General features: G+C 48.3%; 1 protein-coding gene across 1 annotated transcript; it reads left to right on the plus strand.

Moving 5' to 3' along the window:
* Window positions 1-2,484: 2,484 nt before the first annotated feature.
* CUNH9orf135 (chromosome unknown C9orf135 homolog) lies at window positions 2,485-22,930 on the plus strand. The gene is made up of 6 exons (XM_040979206.1): window positions 2,485-2,679; window positions 11,123-11,231; window positions 13,210-13,328; window positions 14,913-14,981; window positions 16,852-16,909; window positions 22,619-22,930. The coding sequence occupies exons 1-6, from the start codon at window positions 2,528-2,530 to the stop codon at window positions 22,805-22,807; spliced, it is 696 nt and encodes a 231-aa protein (XP_040835140.1). The 5' UTR covers window positions 2,485-2,527; the 3' UTR covers window positions 22,808-22,930.
* Window positions 22,931-25,944: the final 3,014 nt, after the last annotated feature.

The following is a 25,944-nucleotide window of genomic DNA, read 5'->3' on the forward strand; positions in this document are numbered from 1 at the left end:
AGAGAGGAGAGGAGAGGAGAGAAGAGAGGAGAGGGAGAGGAGGGGAGAGAAGAGAGGGGAGGGAGGGGAGGGGAGAGAGGGGAGGGAGGGGAGGGGAGAGAGGGGAGGGAGGGGAGAGAGGGGAAGGAGGGGAGAAGAGGGGGAAGGCTGAACTCAAGAATGCAGAACTGGGGCCCAGCGCGGTGGCACAGTGGTTAAGGTCCTCGCCCGGGATCCCATATGGGCGCCGGTTCTAATCCCGGCAGCCCCGCTTCCCTTCCAGCTCCCTGCCTGTGGCCCGGGAAAGCAGTCGAGGACGGCCCAAAGCTTTGGGACCCTGCACCCGCGTGTGGGAGACCCGGAAGAGGCTCCTGGCTTAGGATCGGCATAGTATCGGCTGTTGTGCTCACTTGGGGAGTGAATCATCAGATGGAAGATCTTCCTCCCTGTCTCTCCTCTCTGTATATCCGCCTTTCCAATAAAAAAAATAATAAAAATAAATCTTTTAAAAAGAATGCAGAACTGCTCCTAGGTCCTAGGGAGTAAGGATGATACTCCCATATGGAGTGTAGGAAGAACAGTGGTTTTCCTGACGGCAGGAGAACGTGTAACTTCGGAAGATCACCAAGGTGGGATCCTCCAGAAATTTAGCTGAGCGCACTAGGATGGAAGGGAGAGGAAGCAGTGAAGTCGTTTGTCCTCGTGGTCGTTTGGCTCGCATTAATTCTCATTTGTTTTAAATTCCTTTCCAGATCAATTCTTTCTGGCAACCTCTCCAGGCAGCTAATGCAGCTAATCCACAAATTTCTTATACTGAGCTGAGATAATGGGATCCCACTATGCTTGGTCTGTCTGCACTTATCTTTTAGGTAAGTACTTTTTCTATTTCATCTGCCAAAGCTCTAATTTTCTCACCCCAAGGATATTATGGTGAAAAATGATTCATACAAATAGAATGCATCACTTTAAGTCCTGTATGTCATTGGGTTGCTGAAGTTTGAGAAAAACAGGAATAACTCAGTGCACTGAAGATCAGTGATTCCATACTCACAAAGCAAGAGGCTTATTTATAGTCGTGAGGAGAAAGAACTCTGCAGGAATACAAAAAATCATTGTTGTCATTGGTAACAGATCTAAATGTCTCGCCAACATTTTTAATGAGTCAGACTATCACATTTCATACTAAAATATGATAAAATATATTCATTAAAGGAGTTTGAGGGTGAGTGTTCAGCCTTGCAATTAAAGTACCCACGTCCAAAGATGGAAGCGTTGGATTTTATTCCTAGCTCTGGACCCTGACTCTGGGAGGCCGTGGTTGACCCAAGTGACTGGGCTCCTGGGATTCAGGTAAAGCTGACTTGAATTTCCAGCTCCAAGTTTCAGCCCTAGCCCGACCCCAGCTCTTGTGGGCTTTGCAAAAGGGAGCCATTGCACGGGAATACTCTCTCATGCACATAAATAAATAATTTAAAAAAGAATTCGGACGCAGACAAAGCTCAAAAAAACTGATTATACTTTGGAAACACTACACAAATAAAAGTGCCTTATAGAGCCCCCACTCCCTTTTTTTTTTCAGATGATAAAGATGAAGCCAACACGTGGTGATAGAGAAAGGAGTGTTGGAATCCAGTTGAATATCTGTTACGCATTGTTTTATCTACTTTGGATCTATTAACTTGAGTAATTCTCACAAACTCTGCGATAAGAACTGTTCTGTCCTGACGAATGAGGCATCCAGAAACCAAACACAACCACAGACTTAAAGAGCTGGTCAGCTTGGCTTAAGGCACGCTAAAGAGCAAACGGCTTGTTGGGCTTGCTTGCTGGAATCGCGGCTCCCAGGTCAGCTGAAAAGCTTTTGGCTCCCGGCAGCTCCCACGTGCTGTGCAGAGCTCGGCTCCCAACAGCTTGTGTCTGGGGGTCTTCTCTGCAGACCTGTTATCACGTTAGCTGCACTGTGTGCATCAGTGATTCATAGCCTAAAGGAATCGCCGGTTTGCGCATTCATCCCTTCACATTTTTTTCCGGAAGAAGAGACTAGCGTTCAGAAAGGTGGGAAGGGCTTAGGGCTTAGGTTTGTTGCTTCTGCTCTTCTCTTGCAGGTGGAAAGCTGTATAGAAATAATGTAATTTAGAGCTTGGGGGCGTGTTCTTTTCGTCAAGCTTAATTTGTAAGCGGAAGGTGTATAGGCAGCAGGCGATGGGTGGTGAACACATCTTGGCTCAAGCTGGCTCCCTTCCTCTTTAGCTGCCCCACTGTGGACCCTCCAGAGCCAGGATTACGTTAGTGGGCGGATCAAACTACACGTCCCAGGATACAGTTCTCCCCCACAGCGTCTACGCTGCGCGAGCTCCACCCTCCATGCATTCTGGGAAGTGTAGTCTATGACCTTAACTCGCTGATTAGGACGTCAGGGTTGGAGGGACGCTCCCATTGTTTTGCCCCGCCCCTTTGCTGACCCCGCCCAGGTTGCCTAGGAGAAGGAACGCTGATTCTGAGGAGGTGTGGCGGGAACTCCTCTCAGGCGTCTCCTCAGAGCGCGGCCATGGAGTGCTTCGAGAGCGCCTGCGACGAGTGGTGCGACAGTCAGCCGCACCCGTTTGAAATTGGGCCCCTGGACTTGCTGGAGCGCAAAGGCTCCCTGACGCTGCGCTCCCGCCACAAGAAATACTCCAAGCCGGTGCTGGTGTCCTCCTGGTGAGCGAGCGCCCTGTCAGCCGGGGCTGAGGACGGAGAGGGAGCAGAAGGCAGACTGGCAGGGGTGGAGAGGGGAAGGGAGACGGAGAGTGAGCGAAGGGGAGAAAACCACGAAGGAAAAGGCGAAGCCAGAGAGAAACGGGCGGAAAAGAGGACAGCGGGAGCGGAGAGCTCCGAGGAGGGGACCGGGTGGGAGTGGGTGCGAGCGGCCGGGGAGCAGGGCCGGGAGGAGGGCCAGGGAGGAGGGCCAGGGAGCAGGGAGGAGGGCCAGGGAGGAGGGAGGGCCGGGGAGGAGGGCCGGGGAGGAGGGAGGAGGGCCGGGGAGGAGGGAGGGCCGGGGAGGAGGGCCGGGAGGAGGGCCGGGAGGAGGGCCGAGGAGAAGGGCCGGGAGGAGGGCCGGGGAGGAGGGCCGGGAGGAGGGCCGGGGAGGAGGACCGGGGAGCAGGGAGGAGGGCCGGGGAGGAGGACCGGGGGAGGAGGGCCAGGAGGAGGGCCAGGGAGGAGGGAGAAGGGCCGGGGAGGAGGGTTGGGGAGCAGGGAGGAGGGCTGGGAAGCAGGGAGGGGAGCAGGGAGGAGGGCTGGGAGGAGGGCCGGGGAGGAGGGCGGGGGGGGGGCCGGGAGGAGGGCCAGGGAGGAGGGAGGAGAGCCGGGGAGGAGGGAGGGCCGGGGAGGAGGGCCAGGGAGGAGGGCAGGGAGGAGGGGGGAGGAGGGGGGGGGAGGGGGGGGCGGGGAGCAGGGAGGGGAGCAGGGAGGAGGCCCGGGGAGGAGGGGAGCAGGGAGGAGGGCTGGGAAGCAGGGAGAGGGCCAGGGAGCAGGGCCAGGGAGCAGGGAGGAGCGCCGGGGAGCAGGGCCAGGGAGGAGGGAGGAGGACTGGGAAGCAGGGAGGAGGGCCGGGGAGGAGGGCCGGGGAGCAGCAAGGAGGGCTGGGAAGCAGGGAGGAGCGCCGGGGAGCAGGGCCAGGGAGCAGGGAGGAGGGCTGGGAAGCAGGGAGGAGGGCTGGGGAGCAGGGAGGAGGGCCGAGAGGAGGGCCGGGGAGCAGGGCCGGGGAGGAGGGCCGGGGAGGAGGGGCGGGGAGCAGGGAGCAGGGAGGAGGGCCGGGGAGGAGGGAGGAGGGCCGGGGAGGGGGGAGGGCCGGGGAGGAGGGCCGGGGAGGAGGGCCGAGGAGGATGGCCGGGGAGCAGGGCGGGGAGGGGGGGGAGGGCCGGGGAGGAGGGCCGGGGGGGGAGGGCCGGGAGGAGGGGAGGGAGGAGGGAGGAGGGGGGGAGGGCGGGGAGGAGGGAGGAGGGGGGGAGGAGGGAGGGGGGGAGGAGGGCGAGGGAGGAGGGCGGGGAGGGGGGGGGAGGAGGGCGGGGAGGAGGGCGGGAGCAGGGAGGAGGGCGGGGAGGAGGAGGGGGAGGAGGGCAGGGGAGGGCAGGGAGGAGGGAGGAGGGGCGGGGAGGAGGGTGGGGAGCAGGGAGGAGGGCTGGGAGCAGGGGGGGAGGAGGGAGGAGGGCCGGGAGGAGGGCCGGGGAGGAGGGCCGGGGAGGAGGGCCAGGGGAGGAGGGCCGGGAGGAGGGCCAGGGAGGAGGGAGGAGAGCCGGGGAGGAGGGAGGGCCGGGGAGGAGGGCCAGGGAGGAGGGCCGGGAGGAGGGCCGGGGAGGAGGGCCGGGGAGCGGGGAGCAGGGAGGGGAGCAGGGAGGAGGCCCGGGGAGGAGGGGAGCAGGGAGGAGGGCTGGGAAGCAGGGAGAGGGCCAGGGAGCAGGGAGGAGGGCCGGGGAGCAGGGCCAGGGAGGAGGGAGGAGGACTGGGAAGCAGGGAGGAGGGCCGGGGAGCAGGGCCAGGGAGCAGGAAGGAGGGCTGGGAAGCAGGGAGGAGCGCCGGGAGCAGGGCCAGGGAGCAGGGAGGAGGGCTGGGAAGCAGGGAGGAGGGCTGGGGAGCAGGGAGGAGGGCCGAGAGGAGGGCCGGGGAGTAGGGCCAGGGAGGAGGGCCGGGGAGGAGGGGCGGGGAGCAGGGAGCAGGGAGGAGGGCCGGGGAAGAGGGCCGGGGAGCAGGGAGGAGGGCCGGGGAGCAGGGCCGGGGGAGCAGGGAGCAGGGAGCAGGGAGCAGGGCCGGGGAGGAGGGAGGAGGGCCGGGGAGCAGGGAGGAGGGCCGGGGAGGATGGTCGGGGAGGAGGGCCACGGAGCAGGGCCGGGGAGGAGGGAGCAGGGCCGGGGAGGAGGGTCAGGGAGGAGGGCCGGGGAGCAGGGAGGAGGGCTGGGGAGCAGGGCCGGGGAGCAGGGAGGAGGGCCGGGAGGAGGGCCGGGAGGAGGGCCGGGGAGCAGGGCAGGCTGGCCCCCAGGAAGGGAGATGTGTTCTTGAAGCAGCCCAGGCCCACTGTACTCACCGCTGGTGCGCCTCACGCCCCCGGGAAGGGAGGTGTGTTTTAGAAGCAGCACCCAGGCCTCTGCCCGCCCGGCTGCCACGCTGCCATGTCCCCCGGGAAGGCCCAGGGAAGTTGCTTTGTTGTACGTACAGAGGACATTTTTCTTTATAGTTTGTTGGCCACACTTAGCTAGGAGACTTACTGCACACCCAGGGCTGTGTGTTCCCTGGAAAGCTGGCAGGCCTCACAGGAACCTGCTCTTTCTGGGCACCAGGGCTGGCACCAGGGCTGCTCCTCGGGCCTCACAGGATCCTGCCCTCCGAGGGAGTGTCCCTCAGCTGCTTCTTAGCTACTGCGGGGTGTACTCAGTTCACTTCCTGTGCATTAGGCCTTGGACTTAAAATTCATTTCGAGTCCACGCACTGGGAGGAAACCGAGGCCTTTTAGGTACAGGGAGCAGTCTGGCTTGCAGGTCAGCTTCCCTGACCCGAACCTTTGATAAATGCAATTGGCCCTCCATAGTCACACATTCTACACCTGCTGATTCAACCAACAGCAGATCGCAGGGCATTTACTTAGTTCATACTTCGAGCAGAATTTTCCTGGTGTTTTTTCCTAACCAATACAGCCTAAAGAGCATTGACGTGATGTTACGTTGTGTTCGGTATCACACGGCAGTATAGCGTGCAGGAGGCTGTACCGGGCTGTGTGACTGTCCTGACATCGCACTGAAGGGATTCGAACATCTGGTATCCACAGCATCACTGGAGGGGATCATACTGTCTATTGTTGGTCCCGGAGAAGCTGGAAATCTGAAATTGGAAGTGTGGTTTCTATGGAATGTAAATCATTTTTGCAGCATTATAAATTTAAATCATTGTTAAGTCTGTCTTCAGTTGGAGACCTCGGAATGGTCATTAACTGACCTCTTCTGGAATGTTCTAGTGTTATCATTGAATCTGTATGTTTATTCTCCGCACTTGAGCTTTGCTGTGGTTCCCTTTGGCCTTGGCCCCGACTCGCTGCGAAGGCCCTCTCAGTGCGTCTGAGCTGTGGTGTGAGGCCTGCAGGGACTCTTCAAGCGGGCCCGGACGCAGGGCATAGCTCCATGGGTGGAGTTTGCAGCATGTGAGGAGAAGTGAAATCACAACCTTGATTTGTGCTTGACCACTTTGTGCTTGTGCCTTGCAGAAGAGAGGAGCGATTTTTCACTCTAGACCTGAGGTTGAACCCTTGACATGCACGTGACACCTGCTATTTCTGTCAGATGAACTTTCCTGAGCCGCTTGATCCCTGCTTTCCCACTAGCTTATTTGAATACTTTTACTTCTTGTTCCTAAAACCGGCTGCCTATTTTGAACTCAGCATGACGTAAATAGATGTGGAACCTGAAGCTAAGCAGGGAAAGAAAAAATTCTAGTTTACCTTCGTGTAGGGCTGGACTCAATGGACCTCAAGCAAAATCCCCAGCTGTCCAGTCACTGTTTTCCCATAAGGATTTGAGTCATCGCTTAGCAGTAACAGAGAGAAAGGCCATTGCAAAGGCACTGCTTTGGCTCTGCACTCCCGGGGCGGTGAGAGTTGGCTCGTGAACCCGTACATGTCAACAGCAAACCGCAGGGAGACGTTGGTGAGACCTAGTGAGTGGACAGTGAGGGCAGGACACTGTGTCGTTCCAGCCACTGTGTCCACTGTGTCCACTCACACTGCCAACCGCAGGGAAGGAGTGGCAGCAGCGACACTTCAATTTTCTTTTTTAAAGATTTACCTGTTTTTATTGGAAAAGCAGATTAACAGAGAGAGGAGAGACAGAGAAAGATCTTCCATCTGCTGGTTTACTCCCCAAGTGGCTGCAGTGGTGGGAGCTGAGCCCATCTAAAGCCAGCAGCTTCTTCTGGATCTTCCTCACAGGTGCAGGGCCCAACGCTTTGGGCTGTTCCCGACTGCTTTCCCAGGTCACAGGCAGGGAGCTGGATTCATTCCCCAAGTGATTGCAACAGCTGGAGCTGAACCAATCCGAAGCCAGGAGCCAGGAGCTCTTCCAGGTCTCCCACGCAGGTGCAGGGTCCCAAGGCTTTGGGCCGTCCTCGACTGCTTTCGTGGGCCACAGGCGGGGAGCTGGAAGGGAAGCGGGGCTGCCGGGATTAGAACCGGCTCCTGTATGGGATTCTGGTGTGTACAAAGCTAGGATCTTAGCTGTTAGGGCACCATGCTGGCCCAGATTCCTGCTTTTGTTAGAATGTATCTGTCTGAATTTTTAAAAGATTGATAGTATATTCACCATATAAGTAAACATTTATAGATGGCAAATGTATGGATTAACTTGTATGTTTTCCATAGTGAACATTTATTATTTTACCTACATTTTTTATATCACTTTCTGCAGCTTTTCCCCTGCAGCACGCATTGAATGATCAGAGTGTCGACACTCTGTGCAGTCTGAGTCATTCTTCATGGTTTATTATGAGCCTTTTAAAAATATCTTTTTAATTGCTAGTTTATGTTGGATGAAAGGGATCTGCCTACCACATTCATTTGGTTTAACTACCCTTTAATTCTTGTCTGTGCTCCATAATGGTCGCTCCTACGCCGCAGTTATTTTTAATCTAGTCCTAGAGCCTTATTCCTCAACATACGCGTGGCCTACAAATGCTTTTGAATGGAGTAGTTTTCCAAGGATGGGCTTTACTTCTTGTTTTTTTTTTTTTTTTTTTTTTTCAAGCTGGAATTCAGGAGACCCTGCCTCCTTTTGTCCCAATTACATTTTGTTTTAGCAGTGCCGGACTCTTCATGCAATGTTCTTGTGAACACTGATGGCTGCAGGCTTGTGGTGCCACGACCGTGTGATGACAATGGTGTGCAGGATAAGCCCTTGGAAGGCAGGGTGCATAGGACAGACACAGCCGCACGGGACTAAGAGAAGTCATTGCTGCATCTCTGTGCCTCTGCCTCCCGCCAGCTCCCTTCCTGACCGCCAGCTCCCTTCCCTCCCTTCCCTTCCCTTCCCTCCCAGTCTGCTCCCTGGGCTGCGATAGCCCCCAGAGCTCTCTCCCTGCTGTCATGCTGTTGCAGGATTGAGATAGTCTCATTTTGTTGTTGTTCTTGTTGTGTCCTGCCTTTGATTTACTGGCAGTCTCTTTCCAGGTGAGGGAGTAGGGGCTGAGGGTGTGCTGAGAAGGGTGTGTGGCTGTGGACCTAGGGTGTTCTCTCCTTCTTGCTCTTAGACACACATCTCTGGGTTGAGGGGGTCCACCTGCGTTGGTATCATTGTATGTGTATTCTGTGGGAGCAAGGGATATTCAACTTGCATAAATCTAACTGGAGAGAATGAATTGGTTCTTGATGTTTGTGGATGATGGAATACCAGATAAGAAGTAGGGCAGGGATCCAAGAGAGGAAGTAAAGAACAGCAGCTGCCCATGGTGCCAGATCTTTTGTCATTTCCCTACTTGTCCCTACATGTGCCTCACCTTGTATTGGAAGACGACGGGAAATAAGGCTGCTGCAGTCCTGCAGTGAATACTGTACATCTTCATCCTATATGGAAATGTTGGTGTGAAGGTGTCTCCGTTTTAATAGTTCTTCTTTTTCTTTTCTTTCTTTTAAGGGTTATTTATTTTTATTGGAAACTCAAATTTACAGACTGAAGGAGAGAGAGACAAAGATCTTCCATCTGCTGGTTCACTCCCCAAGTAGCTGCAAAGGCTGGAGCTGAGCCCATCTGAAGCCAGGCGCCTGGAGCTTGTTCTGGGTCTCCCACGGGGTGCAGGAACCCAAGGCTTTGTGTAGGCTGATGAGGGTTAAGGTCAGAGCCAGCCCCATATATCAAGCACACACAAGGGTCAGGTCTGGGACCACCTCAGATGAGGTCTCTTTGGGAATTCCCCGCAACTGAACCTCTGGATTCAGATCCCCAAACATGGCAGGAGAATGGCAGGATTGGTGACCAGCCATGCAGCGTGCTTTATAGTAAGCACTCCCTACCTTTTTTTCTTGATTTGCCAACTTGACTATTTTGTTTATATTGAATCATTTGTTGATTCTGTTCTTTCTTTACCTGCCCGTTTTCTATCTCATCTACCTTTTTAAAATTTAATGATTCTATCATTCTGTTTTCTTTTTGTTTGCTTGTTTCTTTTCTTTCCAGTGAGGAGACCCATGACCAAACTCTCCTGACAGGGCACCTGCTCTCTGGCTAAGGGATGCCCGAGGACACTTTGGGGCCCTGACTGACCTGTGGTTCCGGACTTGAGTTTCTGTAACTCACTTTACTCACGAAGGTATTGTAAATTTGAGCTGATATGGAAGTGCTCAGCTCTTAGAGAGGGAACCCCAATCTCCAAAAGTTGCCCAGTGAGACTGAGCAGCTCACCTTGGCAAGCCATGACTTGGGTGCACACTACATTAGACGTAGGGGAACAGCAAGAACAGGTCTTGAGAGCGTGGTGGACTGTAGCACTTCTGGCCTGAACATGTAGGGCAGCTGGCCTGGTGTGGGTCTGCTTAGGCTTGGCACTGCTTAACCCTCTTTGAATCATTCCAAGTAGTGTTTTTGATAACAAAATCCTGGTTCAAAATTCATTGTTATATTATGTTTTACTTCATTTCTATCCCATCAGCACCCCCATTCCTTGTTCTTTTCATGGTCTTGAAAGACAAAATTACAAAAAAATATTAGTTTAAAGATATAACCAGCTTTTGTGTCTGGTTTAGGAAACTAGTCCAAAACAGGGGTTCCCTGGGGTACTAACGGTGGTCACGCAGAGCAGGGGACCTGGGGTGCTAACGGTGGTCACACAGAGCAGGGGACCTGGGGTGCTAACAGTGGTCACACAGAGCAGGGGACCTGGGGAACTGTGGCTTTCCTTTATTTCAATGTCGGCCTCTCTCTAGCCAGTTGGTAAAGCCAGGACCACCCCCAGTGCCCCTCACACCCCCTGCATGAGTCTAGTGCATGGCATGTAATGTGTGTCCTAGTCTGTTTTCCTGTTTCTGTAGCTGAGTATCTCAGAAGTCATTCATACAGGACAGAGGGTTGTGTAGTGGTTCTGGAGGCTGCACACTCAAGGCTGGGTCCCTACATTGGTGAGAGTCCAGTGCTGCGTTGTCACAGCCAACGATCGGGTGACAAGGGCAGAAGAGGCCTGTAGGATCGGTGTGTTCACCATGTTCTCTGTAGCTAAACCAGTCCCTGGAGAGTGAAGACACACGACCCTGGTAATGAACTCGGTCCTGCAAGAAAGGCACGAATCCTTCCTGCCCATCTAATCACCTCTTCGAGGCTCCTGCTGCCAGCTCCACCATGGCGGCAATCCAGCTTTAAGACAAGGCATGTGCAAATTTCAGCCTGTGAGGACTTTGTCGTGTTTGCTGAGTGAACAAACGGTTGCATGGATTCAGGGGTCACTGAGTACCCCAACTCTTGCCAAGCCACATAGCCTGAGGTTGCTTGGTCTTGGCTTCCTTTGTCTCAGCCCAGAAAGGGTTTTGAAAGCAGTTACTTCTGATTGCAGCATGTCATCTCCTTTCCCCTTCCTTGTCCCCAAACTTCTCTCTGCTTATTATCCTCTGGCACCCTTTAGTCAAGATGTTTGGAATAATTTTCCTCTTCCATTTTCCATGTTAAGGCACTGTTTTCCCTGGCTTATGTGGAATTGTCAGCTTCCTTTAGATTCTGTAAAAGCAGGAAGCACAGGTTGTAAATGAATGTCAACGGATACTTCGCTGTCTCATTTTGAAAAAAAAAATTGTAATTGGAATTCATGGCAGATTTTCTAAAGTGGCAAGTTGCCTTCCTGACATAGTTCCGTGTCTGTTTTTAGAACTTACTGATGGTAGCTAATCTACATTATTAAATGAGCTTCAGTTTGCTGGAGTCACTGTATAATTACCGTGTTGGGTGTGTAGCATTTTGGCAATATTATTGGTTTTATCACATGTGCTAAGTTGTTTTTAGGAAGTAGCCTCTGCATTACTTGGAAAGAGATGGAAAATGTATGGTGCAAACTCAAGAAAACTGTAATTATTGCAGTGCCACAAATTTAAGTGTGACTCATGATATATAATGTTAATCCCTTAATGGATTTTTCATTTTGTCTTAAGGCACAGGGACAGAGAAGCTTTTCCCAAAGATTATGATATAGAGGGCCCCGAGGAAGTGAAAAAGCTGTGTAACTCAACATACTGGCGACTCGGAAGCGATGAGCCCCGGGTAAGTACTTGACGTTTGTGTCTTGGGTTAGGTCTGGAATGTTGTCATGATGAGCAAGTGAAACGATGAGCTCTCACTACTTAGGCTAGTTACTTGGGCAGGTAATGCAGCCACTGTGTGCTTCAGTAATGCTAATTAGAAATTGTACCAGCTGATGATGTTACGGTGGACATTAACAAGTCAAGCAAGTAAAATGCTGAACACAGTGCCAGGCACACGGCAAGTGCTCAGCGAGTGTTTCTTGTTGCTTTGGTGCCATCGCTGCGTCTCCAGGAGCACCTTGCCAGATGCCTCCTTTAGCCCCACGGGAACCTCTGGAGGAGGTGTTTTGATGTCTGTTTTGCAGAGGGAAGGACCAAGGCTCCTGGAGCTTAAAAATATCTTAAGTGAAGTCAACAGGTAAGGAGTGGTAGAATGAGTTTAAATCCAGACCTTTGGTTTCAAGTCTTTTCTGGTTGTTAAGAGTCTTAAAGTGTGGAGTCATAAAGTGTGGCTTAATATTCTCATGACATTTGCATGACCTACTAACAGAAAGAGCTTGCACTGCCAGGGCCCCCCGAATGTCTACCCTGACAGGGCACCCGAGGGAGGCCAGGGGCCCCAGTGTCTACCCTGACAGGGCACCCGAGGGAGGCCAGGGGCCCCCCGAGTGTCTATCCTGACAGGGCACCCGAGGGAGGCCAGAGCCCCCAGTGTCTACCCTGACAGGGCACCCGAGGGAGGCCAAGGGACCCCAAGTGTCTACCCTGACAGGGCACCCGAGGGAGGCCAAGGGACCCCAAGTGTCTACCCTGACAGGGCACCCGAGGGAGGCCAAGGGACCCCAAGTGTCTACCCTGACAGGGGAGCAATGATTTACAACATTGGGGTTACGTTGTTTCAATATATATTTTTATGCATCATAGTATTCTGTGACATTTTGATTTTGCATTTTATTTGGATTTGATTCAGATTCTATATAAGTATACTCAAGTGAATTTCAAGCGAGCTGAAATCCTCAGAGGTACTTCTCAGCTTACAGAGCCCCAGGAGCCTGTTGTGGTCACAAAGGACCTGCCCCATTGCCTGTGTTGCTCTGCAAGATGAACACCTTTAGAATGACATAAATGTACGAACCTTTGAAAAGCTAAAGAAAGACCATTCCTGATTCAGCCTGCACTCAAATCCTATAAAAACAGCATGGTTAAGTGCAGAACACATATGATACTGCGTTATTAAAGGAAAGGCATTCTTTTTTTTAATTAATTTATTTTTATTGGAAACGCAGACATACAGAGAGGAAGAGAGATAGAAGGGAAAATCTTTCATCCGATGATTCACTCCACAAGTGACCACTACAGCCAGTGCTGCGTCGATCCGAAGCTGGGAACCAGGATCCTCTTCCGGGTCTTCCACACGGGTGCAGGGTCCCAAAGCTTTGGGCCGTCCTTGACTGCTTTCCCAGGCCACAAGCAGGGAGCTGGATGGGAAGTGGAGCAGCCGGGATTAGAACCGGCGGCCATATGGGATCCTGGCACGTTCAAGGCGAGGACTTTAGCCGCTAAACCATGCTGCCGGGCCCAACAACAAATAAATCTTTAAAAAAAAAAAAGATGAAACTGGCCGTAAGGAAGAGGAATCTTCAGAACAGCAATCAACCCAGACACTTACGTAATGCTGCAAACATTCTTCTATTTAAAAGTTAAAATATACCATCTCTGAGAACGACGAAGAAATAGGAAGACGGCAACTTTGGGTTGACTTATATGTGGTACTTGCCGTCTCCTAGTTACAACCAATTGATTTTTATTTTACAAACAACATAGTAAGCTGCCACCATTTTTGCATATTTACAATGAAAAGATTGATAGATATATTACTTATTTTGAAATGTCATCTGAAGTCAGTAATTAAATATATTTCAATGAAAGCATACTTTAATAACTGACTACTTTTGGAAATTAATTTTTTTTCACCCATGTGGCCTCTATTTTTCTAGATTTGGATATCAGAAACACATGAACAGATGTCACAAGCTTGTTTAAACAGAGACTTGGTGGAAAGAAAGAAAAAACCCTTATTGAATGAGGAAACATTATGCTCTGGGATAATTGGAAGGTATTCTTTTGCTTTTTTTAAGTAATTATTTATTCATTCGTTTGTTTGAAAGGCAGAGAAGGAGAGACAGAGGCAAAGAGAAAGAGATCTTCCATCCACCGACTCATTCCCCAAGTGGCCACGAAAGCCGGGGCTGGCCCCAGATCGAGCCAGCGGCTGGAACTCCACCTGGTTTTCCCCTGTGTGTAGCAGGGTCGGAGTGCACGGGCCGTCTGCTGTAGCAGGGTCGGAGTGCACGGGCCGTCTGCTGTAGCAGGGTCGGAGTGCACGGGCCGTCTGCTGCTGCTCTCCCAGGTGCATTTGCAGGGAGCTGGACTGGAAGCGGAGCAACTGGCACTGGAAGTAGCACTTCCTTATGGGGTATTGGCTTTGCCCCTGAAAGCATTCTTAGTATTTTCTTGAGCTTACGGAACATTCCAGTGCAGGATGGCCTGTGTATGCAGGAGAGAGACAGGCGTGGCATGTGGACAGCTACGTGTGGAAGGAACCAGGGATTTTCATATCAGACTGCCACGTTTTTGCTGGTGCTGTTTGGTGTGTCATGTGCTACGCGACATTCTTACTCTGGGACCAGTTAAAAGGTTGCTTCTTTGTATTTTTTCCCTAGCCTAAGGTTCTGAGCATTCAGCTGGGAACTCCAGACCCACAGTTTCCTTGTGGAAGTGTGTGTGTGTGTGCATGTGTGTGTGTTCAGCCCTCAGTTATTTCATCTGTAAAATGGCAATGTTGAAAGTAATTACTTTTAAACCAGGCACTGTGGCCTAGCAGCTAAAATCCTCAGCTTGAACACACCATATGGATACCGGTTCTAGTCATGGCAGTCCCTGCTTCCCATCCAGTTCCCTGCCTGTGGCCTGGGAAAGCAGTCGAGGACGGCCCGAAGCCTTGGGACCCTGTACCCACATGGGAGACCTGGAAGAGGATCTGGGCTCCTGGCTTCGGATCGGTGCAGCACTGGCCGTTGTGGTCACTTGTGGAGTGAATCATTGGACAAAAGATATTTGTCTCTCCTCTTCTCTACATATATCTGACTTTGCAATAAAAATAAATAAATCTTAAAAAAGAAAGTAATTACTTTTACAGTTTCTCTGAACTTTAAATAAAATTAGGTATTAACTGTGCCTGAGTGCTTGACGTGCGTAAGAATGATAGGCTCAAAGAACCATTAATCAAGTTAATTGCTGATGTATCATTGCCTTCTACTGTTTTATGGTCTGCAGAAAGAGTTGAACTAGCAGTCTGGCTATTGATATGTCTGAGTATCCACAGAGATGGAGCGTTCCTAGAGGCCTGGGGCTGTTTCTGAGCCTTCCCTGCAGTCCTGCGGCTGTCAGCATCGCCATTCCAGGGGAGCAGGTGCCAGAGACTTGGCCTCGTAGTGTAATTCCTAGAAATGACAAAATTCTAAAATTTCTGTGTACTGTTGGAATAGTTTATTTTAGCCCCAAGCATAAAAATCACAAACATAAAAACTATTTTAAAAATACTTACAAAAATTTAGCCCTACATGAGTTGCGTGTGACTTTGGGAAGTTTAAAGAAGGCAGTCTGACATGTTTTGTAAAACTTGCCATCTTGTTTCCAGGGACACCGGGTCGCCTGCCACAGGCTTCGGTGCTGTCTTCACTGTCCATCCACCAGACTGGAGGAAAATGTAAGTCACCACGCGGCTGCACATTACACAGGACGCTTCCTGGTGGGGAGGCTGCGAAGTTGAGGTCAGCGTGCCCTTTGCATGACTTTGCAGGCTCTCCGAGTTCATGCGAGAGTTTTCCATCCGTGTGCATAGCATTCATCATGCGGCTTCTTGAGTATCCCTAGCCACCAGGTGGGGAGCCAGAAGTGTTTCGAACTTTGCAATTTTCACAGCATTTGGAGCATTTGCATATGCATAATGATGTGTTTGTATACATTTTGTAAGTGTGGCCTGAAGGTAGTTTTAGGCAGTGTTCTCTGTGCACCTGTGTTTAAGGACAGTCTCCTCATATGAGGTCACATTGTGTCGTGTGGTGCCGAGAAGATCAGATTGAGGATTTTAGGTTTCAGGATGGCCGATCTGTATGTACGGTGTCTGTGAACTCTCCCACTCCCTGAAATGTGTTTGTAATCCCCACATCACCGCTCACAGTACTGTTGTTTTCATTTGTGGAGATGTGTAAATTGAGTCATTTAATCTGTGTGCTCTCAGCTGAGAATCTACCTCTGCAAGTGGTACTCTACCTTCTGTGTCAGCTCTTGACCACTGGACACAGGCTCCTCCTCTTCACCCTCCATTTACGGCCAGGTTTTCCAAGTCTTGATGTGGTTCTGAGCTGAGAAAGCCGTAACGTGGGCTTTGACCATCTGGTGAAATGCTGTGGCTGTAGGCGTGCAGGAACATAATTGTGTACTTTCCCTAAGAGCAGCGGTTTAAATACTTGTTAATGCAGTGTTCACAGCAACAGGGCATTGTTGTGGACATTGAGGACTGCCTTCGCAGGGAGCATCTTCTCGTATTGCAAACGAAAGAAGGAGATGTTGGAAAAGATTTGATGAGTTTTTAAAAATGTGATCTGTTATTGTTTTCTGACCTGGGTTTCTGTAACTTGTGACACCAAGGTGAGCTTCTTTACAGGAAGCTTACCAGGTGCCAGATACGATCGCAGGTGTTCTGTAGGTGCAAGCTCCTTCCTTCCTCCAGAACTCATGAGTTCCTTCCACCATTGTCTGTATTCTGTGGAGGGAACATTCCGAGCTGGTAAATGAAGTGAGCTGGGACTTGGACGGTCCGTGAAGGCTACAGCTCACGCTTCTTGGCCTCACTCTAGTCTGCCTTGCCCAGTGACAGGCAGCTCTCAGGAATCTGGAGCATGCTTCAAGTTCTCCCAGTGTCACTTTGCTCTGCGGACTTAGAGATCGTAATTGCCACACCTTGAGCACTGAGCTGGTATTAGATGGATAGCTAGCTGTGTATTTATATATGGAGATTTAATATGGGAGTTGGCTCATGTTGGAAGCTGAGAAGTCCCGCCGTCTGCTGTTGGAAACTGTGGTGTAACAGCACCAGAGTAATTCAGGTATGAAGGTCTGAGAAATAAGGGAACCGCCAGCGTGAGTCTCTGAACTTAGACCCAACAGTTAGGACTCCTGATGAGAGAAAAATGGATGTCCCAGGTCAGAAAGAGCTTCTCCATGGTTTTGTTCCATTTGGGCCTTTGTGTGGAGCAGATGGATGATGCCTACCCAAACTGGCGAAGGCCCATTTCCTTACCCATCTCCGTGGGAGACACTCCAACAGACCCAGGAATCAAGGGTGAATCAAGAGTGGGTGAGATTATAGTCAGAGAGATAAGCACAAGAAACATGCTGTAGGAGTCTGTGTGGGTGCTGGGGGACACTGCCAGTGCGGCTTTGGGACGGTTATGAGGTTTAAAGATTTGCTTAGGACACTTCTTCCTGAAATGTTATTACCTAATCTAAAGGATAAAGATTTTCAGCATCTCTCCATCTGAAGTTATTTTCAGATGTTGACTCATCTCTCTTAGGTATATGTTGACAACGTATGCGGAAGAATACACCCCCCCGCGTGACTACCCGTCCCGTGTGAGTACAAAGCCATGGTCTATGGCCTGGCAGTGGCTCTTTACATCTGGGATAGATGGTCAAACTTGGGAAGAAGGGAGAAGCAGTTGTATGGTGTTTCATATTTAGAGATATTAGCTTGTTTTATGGCTAGGATTTATATTTGGAAATTACATATTTTGGCGAGTACATATCACATTGTCGGAATGTACTCATCTTCCTCATTGTCCTGTTTCATTTCCTCTCTACTCTGAAGCTAGTTTATTTGCAATGAGAAGCTCCCTTTCTGTTCACTGGTATTACATTGACTCATGGGAATTTGTCTTCATGTAGCTCTAGAAAATGTGTATGATTGCTGGTAATGTGAATATATTTGTATTTCAAAAATTATTCCAGAGCAGACATTTGGTAGTGCAGTTAAATACCACCTGGGTTATCTGCATGCCGTATTGGAGTGTGTAGGTTCAAGGCCCTACTCCATTTCTGACCCACCAACACAGAGTAGGAGGCCACAGAAGAAGGCCCAGACACCTGGCTTCAGCTACCTACAGGACAGACAGGAATGAGTGCTGGGCTCCCAACGTGGGTCTCTGGGTCTCGCTCAGCCCCGGCTGCTGGACAGGACAAATGGGACTGAGTGCTGGGCTCCTAACGTGGGTCTCGCTCAGCCCCAGCTGCTGGAGCTGTTAGGAAATGAGCCAGCAGGTGTAAAATCCTTTTCTGTGTCTGCGTTTCAACTAAATAAAAAATAAATAAAACTTAAAAAGAAAGTGACATCTACATCAGACAGGAAGATGCTTCTTATTAACTTTGTTCTTAAAGTCTTAAGTGTAGTCCGTATGAGATAGAAATAAAAGTTCAATTAATGGTAAGGAAGATTATAAAAATGTCCCCTTTATTCTGTGGTAAGATGATTATCTGATTAGAATTACCATGGTGTTAAACTGAGAAGAAATTAAAATGAAAGAAATAATAACTTTCATTTGTATCAATACAAATCAGTAAATTGTAAAAAAAAATAACTAAATTATTATGGAAACACAATTTTCAAATCTTTTTTAATAAGTGAAGATTTACTTATTTGTTCGAAAGGCAGAGATATACACAGGAGAGTTTTCATCTGCTGGGTTACTCCCAATGGTAGTAATGGGAGCCGGCAATGGGAGCCAAGAGCTTCACCATGTCGCCCATGTTGTGGCAGTAACATAAACACTTTGGCCTTTCCCCCTGACTCTCCATGTTCATGCAGTGTTCTAGGTACTTGGGCCATCTCTCCTGACTCCCCAGGTGCACTAGCAGAGATCTCGATAAGAAGTAAAGCAGCTGAGATGGGAGCCAGTACTTACTTGGGATGGTGGTGTCACAGGTGGAGACTTAAAATGCTGTGCCCCAATGCCAGTCCCAGATGCTTTTTTAATTTTAAAGATTAATTTATTTAAAATGCAGATCTCTCTCTCACACACATACATACATACAGAGAGAGAGAAAGAGAGAGATCTTCCATCTACTGGCTCACTCCCCAAATGGCTCCACGTGTCGGGGCTCTCCATTAGGATCTCCCTGGTAAGCAGCGTCCTGAGCTGCTTTCCCAGGAGCATTATCAGGGATTGAAGCAGAACAACTGAGACTTGACATGGTTCTCATAAGGAATGCTGGTGCCACAAGCAGCTGTTTAACCTCTGGGCCACCACCCCAGTCCCGCAAAATACTTTCATATGGAAAATTGTGTCAAGCATAACAAAATAGGACCATTATTTCCCTCACAAAGTTGGCTCATGTTCCTTTTTGTCACAGTTACTTTCCCAATCAAGAAATAAATGTTTCTCTGTCTCTTGAATGTGCCCGATTTGATCGAGAGAGCATGATGGAAATGACCTTGGGCAAGCTCTAAGCCTACTCTTCAAAAGATTGTTACTGGGGCTAGTCCTGGGGCACAGTGGGTTATGTCATGAAGTTCAATGCCAGCACTCCAAGTGGGCACTGGTTCAAGCCATAAAGACAGAAATACCACAGCACATGTACTGGTGTGCTTGAAACACACAAAATTTATATCACCTTGAATAACACAAGTGATCCTAGAAAAATGGTCCAAAGACATATTTACAAATACAGGCAATTTGCAAAAGAGGAATCATGAATAATAACTACAGGAAAATGGCTCATTTGTTAGGTGAACATCTTGGCCTATTGGTAAACCTTTCACTTGGCACACTGCACTCCATGTCAGAGTGCCTGAGATGGAATCGTAGCTCTGCTCTGGAACCTGCTAGCACATTCTGGGAGGCAGTGGATAGTTCAAGTTCAGGTACTTGAACCATTCACAAGGGAGACCTGGGTGGGGCTCCTGGCTCCTGGCTCTTGCCTGCCCCAGTCCTGTCTTCAAATAGTAAGTTTCAAAAAAACACTCAATTTACAAATAATCAAACATGTGTGCTAACACAGTTTTTTGTTTTGCTAATGAAGCTTGCAATATATTTTTTTAAAAAATTAGTACTTGATGCAGTAAAGATGGGGCCATCTGTTCCACAGCACCGCCTTTCAAATAACACTCTGTACTGATGTAAAATTAAAAATATCTGAAATGGGACTCCATTTTCCCTTCAGTCCTCGTATCTTCCTTATTCTTTTTAGTGATGTAACTGCAACCATCCAGGCTTGAAGCTGTGAATCATCTTTGGTTCTTTGCTACCAACTAGCTGTGTTGATTTCCCATTTCTCCTATGAAATATTTCTTGCGTTCTGGCGCTGAGTAGACCATTGTGCATCAAAGCTCACTCATTCTATGCTTCAGACGGTTCCTTGCAGTTGCAGTTGGTCCAGCTGCTTTTTTCCTATTCTGTTTTGTGCCTTTTGTGTTGAATTTTGAAAAGCATACTCATTTCTTCTTTCTTACAACAAATTATAGTTTCCAGGTTTCTAGTAATTTGTGCTAATTTTTGAATACCTGCTTTATTCACCTACCCCATCATTGCATCCTTTTGAAAATGATTGTTTGCCTTCATATCTGCCTTGATCATTCGATTCCGACCCGTTTTCTTGTTCAGTATTTCAGCATAGGGGCTTACTTGAATGCATGTCATTAGGATGCATGAAAACCAGCTCAAACTGGATCAGACAGTAAAGGGCATTTATTGGCTCCCGTTTTTTAAATAGTCATGTGTCATATAATACAGCAGTGCCGTCATGTTTCTTCCTTTTGTGGTGCTGGTTTCCTGCTAGAATTGTTACAGGAAGACTGCCAACAGCAACCTGGGCTAGATGCTTCAGCACTGACATGCAAGGCAATGGAAAACCTTTTTTCCCCAAAACCATTGAACAAAAGTTTTGGTTATAATAGCTTCTAACAAATTCAACTCACAAAGCTAACACTGAACCCATCACTGTTGTTGAGAATGGGGTGAGTATTCTTAGTTTTGGGTTGGTTGTTTTCTACCCATAGCCCATGACTGCTGGCAATCTTACTCAAACTGCAATGAGAGTAGTGGGTTCAGGGACGAATTAGACAACAGTTGGCCTCAGAGGATGTTGCTCTGGTGTCAATAGCTTCACTCTTGTAGCTTGAAGTCAGCCAGAGAGGAAATATTCATGCCATAGAAATTGGCAAATTATTGTGGTAGAGTGGTTTGAGAAGCAGAATGACAGCAGAGGAAAGAGAAGGAGAGGTTTTCTATCTGCAGACTCACTCCCGACAGCCAGAACTGAAGGCGGAGCCGGGGATCCCACCCTGTCTCCCTTATAGTAGGAATCAAGTGCTTGGGTCATCATCCACTGCCTCTCGAGTGCACCAGCAACACACTGCATCAGAAGCAGAGGCAGCGTTTCGCCCCTGCACTCTGATATGGAATATAACATCCCAAGTGGTAGCTTAAACGGCTATGCCACGATGCCCACTTCTCAAGTTGATTTCTGGTTCTCCAAGAGAGCTAGCGTTGTTCATGGGAGATACTCCATGTCGTGTTGTCAACGGGTAATAGCTTCTTCATTAGTTTTCCCAGTTTCAGAACTCTCCATTCAATGCATTCATTCTCTTTTCACTACCAACATCCCCATATACCGTAACATTAATCCTTTTTAAGTGAACAAATAAGAGGTTCTTAGCATATTATAGGATTGTACAATCAGCACCATAATCAATTTTGAAGCATTTTCATCTCTCAAAAAAATTGTGTCAACAGTCACCAACCTTTCCTTCTCATCTTTCCATATCTTACCATCACTAATTTGCTTTCATGTCTCTATGTAGATGCCTTTTTTAGAAATTTCACAGACGAAGTTATACAATATGTGATCCTTTGGTTTAGCTCTTTCACTTGTCACAGCGTTCTCCATGCTCATGTATGTTGTAGCATGTATAAGCACTTTACACCCCAGGGACAAATACACTTTCATTGTGATTGAGTCATTTTCCTAACACACAGTACTTCCTCTCATTGTTGACCTCATAACGTAAGCCCCTCCTGCCTGTCAGATGAGTAAACGTGTCCATCTTGCATTCAAAGCTCACACAGTATGACCACAGCAAGGGTGGGGATGGGTCATCTCTCTCTACGAGGAAATGGTTTGGGTCAGTGCTACTTGGGTCTCATTTATAGAATCTAAACCAAGTCAAACACCCAACCAAAGCAAACTGGCAACGAAGAGATAGCGCCACTCATGACAAACGGGCAAGTCTAAACTATAGAATAGTGACAGAAATATTGTGTAGCTTATATTTCTTTGTATCTCTCAATTATTAGAAGTTTCTGGAATGAAGATGAGTTTTATAAACTGACAGGCTTAGTTTATACTTCTAACTTAGTCACTTATTATTGGCTTTTTGAAAATTATTTCTGCGATATTAAGCAAACCATAATTTCTTATGTGTAAAACATAAGAAAGCAATTTATGGATTTTAGAAGGTGTGAACACTGAAGTGCCCTGCCCTGTGTCCAGTGAATAAATGGACACTGTCATGGCGGACCATATGGCTAAGATGATTGACGAAGTCAGTCTAGGATTAGAACCAGTTTGATATTATTTCCTTTTTTGTATAGCTTCGGTGATTTAATTCCAATATTATTTCAGTTCGTTAGAATAAATTTAAAACAGAAATTAGATAATCAGTTAAAAGTCTTCACATTCTATCTCCCCTGAGGTAATTAGAAAGAGTCAGTTGTTCCTTTGGAAAATAATCAATGACGATGTACCACTTTATTACAATTATGAATGTAGGAACTATCCGGGAGATAAATTTCTTAAACACTGTCTTAGGTTATATGGATGCAAATTTCTAAGAATAAATCTTAGGTTGGCATTTAGCATTGTATGGCAAGTATGACTTCACAGCAGTTATTAAAGATGTAACACAAGATATTATTCTCTGAATGATCATAACTTTTGTTAAAGAAGTGGTGAATGGTTGTGAAGTTATAATTGTTTTGGTTTTATTTAGATGATCATAAAATGTAAATTGCTCTTTATGGTTTAGAAAAATTTCAAATGTACAACAACTTACCTTTTTTAGTTTTATAAATAAAACAACCTTGAGATTCTTCTTCCAGGATTTAAAGTACTTATAATAAATGCAACAGCCTTTTTTCCCCTTTGAGACATTAATATACTGTTCCTAATTAATTGTTAAAACTATCCTTTGATCATAGAAATAATTTAATGAAGATAAATGTTTGGCGACCCGTTCCTTTTTCGTGCCCGAGGCACTCACTGTTCTGTCTCTCGTGTCTCTTCCTGTAGGCTTACCGCCGTCCAGATGACTATTCAGTAGTCCACAGGAAGTGTCGCTCTCAGTTCACAGACCTAAATGGTTCCAAAAGATTCGGTATCAACACCTGGCATGACGAGAGTGGGATTTATGCCAACTCGTGTGTGAAACGAGCACTCTACCGATCCAATGGAGGGCCTATTGTCCCCTTTTTACAATAATGTGTGAAATCAGAGACTCTGACCAATGAAAGGGTAGCGGGTGTAGCAGCTGGTGTGTTTCTCTGTTGTGAGCACCCTGGAAGCATCCTTTAAACAAGATTGTACAGTTCTGACCCGTTTTTATACAGATTTGCATAAGCTACTCTGCTATTTTCCACTGTTTGATAGGTGTGCCCCTGAGGAGGAATTGCACAGCTCAAAAAGGTGTTTGGTAGAATTTTCGAAAGATTTATTTGTTTATTTGAATGAGAGATGACAAGTGAGAGAGAGAATGCCCCATCTTCTGGTTCACCCCCTCCAGGGTCACAGCGGCCAGGGCTGGGCCAGGTCAGAGTCAGAAGCTTCTTTCTGCTTTCCCAGGCTCTTGGCCACCCTGCGCCGTCTTCTTGTGTATGCGCAGGGAGCTAGGTTGGAAGTGGAGCAGGAGGGACGTGAGTCAGTGCTCTGACTGGGGTGTCATTGCCACATTGATTGACCCGCTTGCCACAATGCCAGCCACAACGGAATTTTATTTTATTGAATATGTATTTCTTTTAAAATAATGATTATAAATTTATAAAACTAGCAGTTTGAATGTTATAATTTCTTACAGTGTGGCTAATTTTCTTAAAAAGTGAACCAAGTTGGGGTCCCCACTGTGGAGGAGTTGATTAAGTAGCTGGCATCCTTTGTGGGCACTGGTTCATGGCCTGGATGCTCCACTTCTTTAGACAGAGAGGAAGATCATCCTTCCAATGATTCACTCCCCAAGTGGTCGCAACGATCAGAGCTGAGCCAATCTGAAGCCAGGAGCCAGAAGTCTCTTCTGAGTCTCCCACGCAGGTGCAGGGTCCCAAGGCTTTGGGCTATCCTCGACTGCTTTCCTAGGGAGATGGATGGGAAGCAGGACTTCCAGGATCCCAGCACATGCAAAACAAGGACTTTAGCTACTAGGCTATCACACCAGGCCCTGAAATAATAAATTTTATAAAAAGTTTTAAAATAGTTTATTGGCATTCAACTCACACCCTATGAAAATGAACCCCTTTAAAGTGTGTCAGTCACTTCCGGTCCCTGCATGGAAAAGCATCAGTCCCTGCATGGAAAAGCATCAGAGAATGGCCCGAGTTCATGGGCCCCTACAGTCAGTTTTATACCATCTGTAGAAACTTGTGAATTTCCTGGCTTTGGATGAGTCCATCTATGGCTATTGCGACCATTTGGGCAGTGAACCGGCAAATGGAAGAGTTCTCTGTTTCTCCACTCCGTAACCTTCCCTTTCAAATACAAATAAATGAAAAAGACAGACAGAGAGAGAGAGAGAGAGAGAGAGAGAGAGAGAGAGACCTTGTCCCAAGCTGTGTTTTGGTCACAGGTACCTTCCATATTCCACAGCCCTGTCTGACTCCTCACGGCCCATAATGCTTTCCCTCTCCATTCCAACTGCCCTGTCACTGGCTTCTAGCCATCAACCCAGAGCTGCCTTTTACCACAAATGTCAAGATGCACTGTCAACTTCACATAGAACTGCTCTGTCTTCTGTGAAGATACCTATTAGAAAAGATATTCACATTCCTGATACCATGCCTCGGGTGTCTGCAGTGTTGTGAGGTCCCAGGACACTGGTCAGCAAATAAAACAATCCCCTGATGACCCTAGTGTCCAAACATCTGGTCAAACGTTGTTCTGGGTTTCCGACAGGATTTGGGGTGAGATTTATATTAAAATGTGCGGCCTTTGAGTAGATCCAACTCCCCTGAGAGAGAGTCTCAGACTTCAACTACAACGTTAGGTTTTCCTGGCCAGCAGCCCACCTGTCCGCATGCAGATTGCGGACTTATGGTTTGTATCGTCACATGAGCCAATTCCTTAAGATCTCTCTCTGGTTGTGTGTAGCCTCTCCTTTTCTTGGTCCGTTTCTCTGTGGACTCCTGGCACAGTAGTGTGCACACAGCTCTTTGGTATGTTACTGGCATTGGAGATTGGTAGGCCGTGACACATGACAATGACAGATTTTGCAAGAATGTAACGTAGATTGGGTTGACAGCAGGTTATAAAACATTTAGGCTGATCTAGCTTTCACTGTCTTCTTTCTTTTCCACCTCAGAAAGCTCTTAAAATGTAATGTAGCAAAATGATGTTACTCTTAAGTATGCATTAGTTTGCGTATTTTTTCCATGTGAATAGCAACATTCCTACACTGGCCGAAACTGGCTTGTGGTCTCATGGGGTAAGCCTGTGAGTGGGCATGCTCCAAGCACTGTGTCTGCACTCTAGGCTTCTCTCTTCTCTGTTCTCCCCAGATGGGCTGCATGGCAGTTGAAGCTGCTGCAGATTTCATGTCCTGACCTGGCAATGTCCAGAGTGGCGGCTGTGATGACCTCTGCTGTGTGTGTGGGCATCTGCGGAACTGTCCCTAGAAGCCCCTGCACGCAGTCTCAGTAGCTAGCCTGGTGACGTGTACACAGAGGGCCAGGACTGGCTCACTTGGGGATCCTTGGATTTGAAAATGGGGTGGTTTTCCTCTGGGTGTGGTTGGGCCACTGGAGGCCAAGTGGGACTCTATAGGGAGGCAAGAAAGGACATCCGTGGCCAGCAAAGTCCACCACAGGGTCAGCTAGATGGTTCTTGGCTCTCTCTTTTCCTCTTATGAAGCTTAAATAAATATTGTCTTGGTTATCTGCCACATACAATATTGATTTCTTGTTTACAAAAGTCAGGCTGCATTGAGTATATTCTGTTCTGTTTCTTTTCTTTTTTTTTTTTTTTATTGTTGCTTACATTGTATTATGTAGTACAGTTTTATAGGCGCTGGGGATTCCCCCCACCCCTCCCATACCCCTCCCCCCATGGTGGATTCCTCCACCTTGTTGCATCACCACAGTTCAAGTTCAGTTGAGATTCATTGCTTGCAAACACATGCCTAGCATAATTGCTGTGGCATGGAGATGAATTATATATGTCAGACAGCACATGGCCATTTGCCTGAGGCCTCTGCCTTAGGTGCATATTGTCCTCATTCTTTTTTTCTCCTTAATGCTCTCATTTGAACACATACCTCTCTCCATTTCTACTTAGAAGTGAACTCACATCCTTTTTCTTGTCTCATCCAAGAATCTCTATCTGCTTCTATTAATTTGAAGACCTGAAGCCCAGAT

Source organism: Ochotona curzoniae, unplaced genomic scaffold (genome assembly GCF_017591425.1).
Source record: "Ochotona curzoniae isolate NIBS_2020 unplaced genomic scaffold, NIBS_Ocur_1.0 contig_3050, whole genome shotgun sequence".
Taxonomy (NCBI): Eukaryota; Metazoa; Chordata; class Mammalia; order Lagomorpha; family Ochotonidae; genus Ochotona; species Ochotona curzoniae.

Excerpts from the sequence above, each read along its gene's own strand:
- CUNH9orf135 (XM_040979206.1), top strand. The coding sequence starts at position 2,528 with ATGGAGTGCTTCGAGAGCGCCTGCGACGAGTGGTGCGACAGTCAGCCG. Across the intron at positions 11,232-13,209 it reads TCGGAAGCGATGAGCCCCGG|ATTTGGATATCAGAAACACA; the intron begins GTAAGTACTTGA and ends CTATTTTTCTAG. Across the intron at positions 14,982-16,851 it reads CCACCAGACTGGAGGAAAAT|GTATATGTTGACAACGTATG; the intron begins GTAAGTCACCAC and ends CATCTCTCTTAG.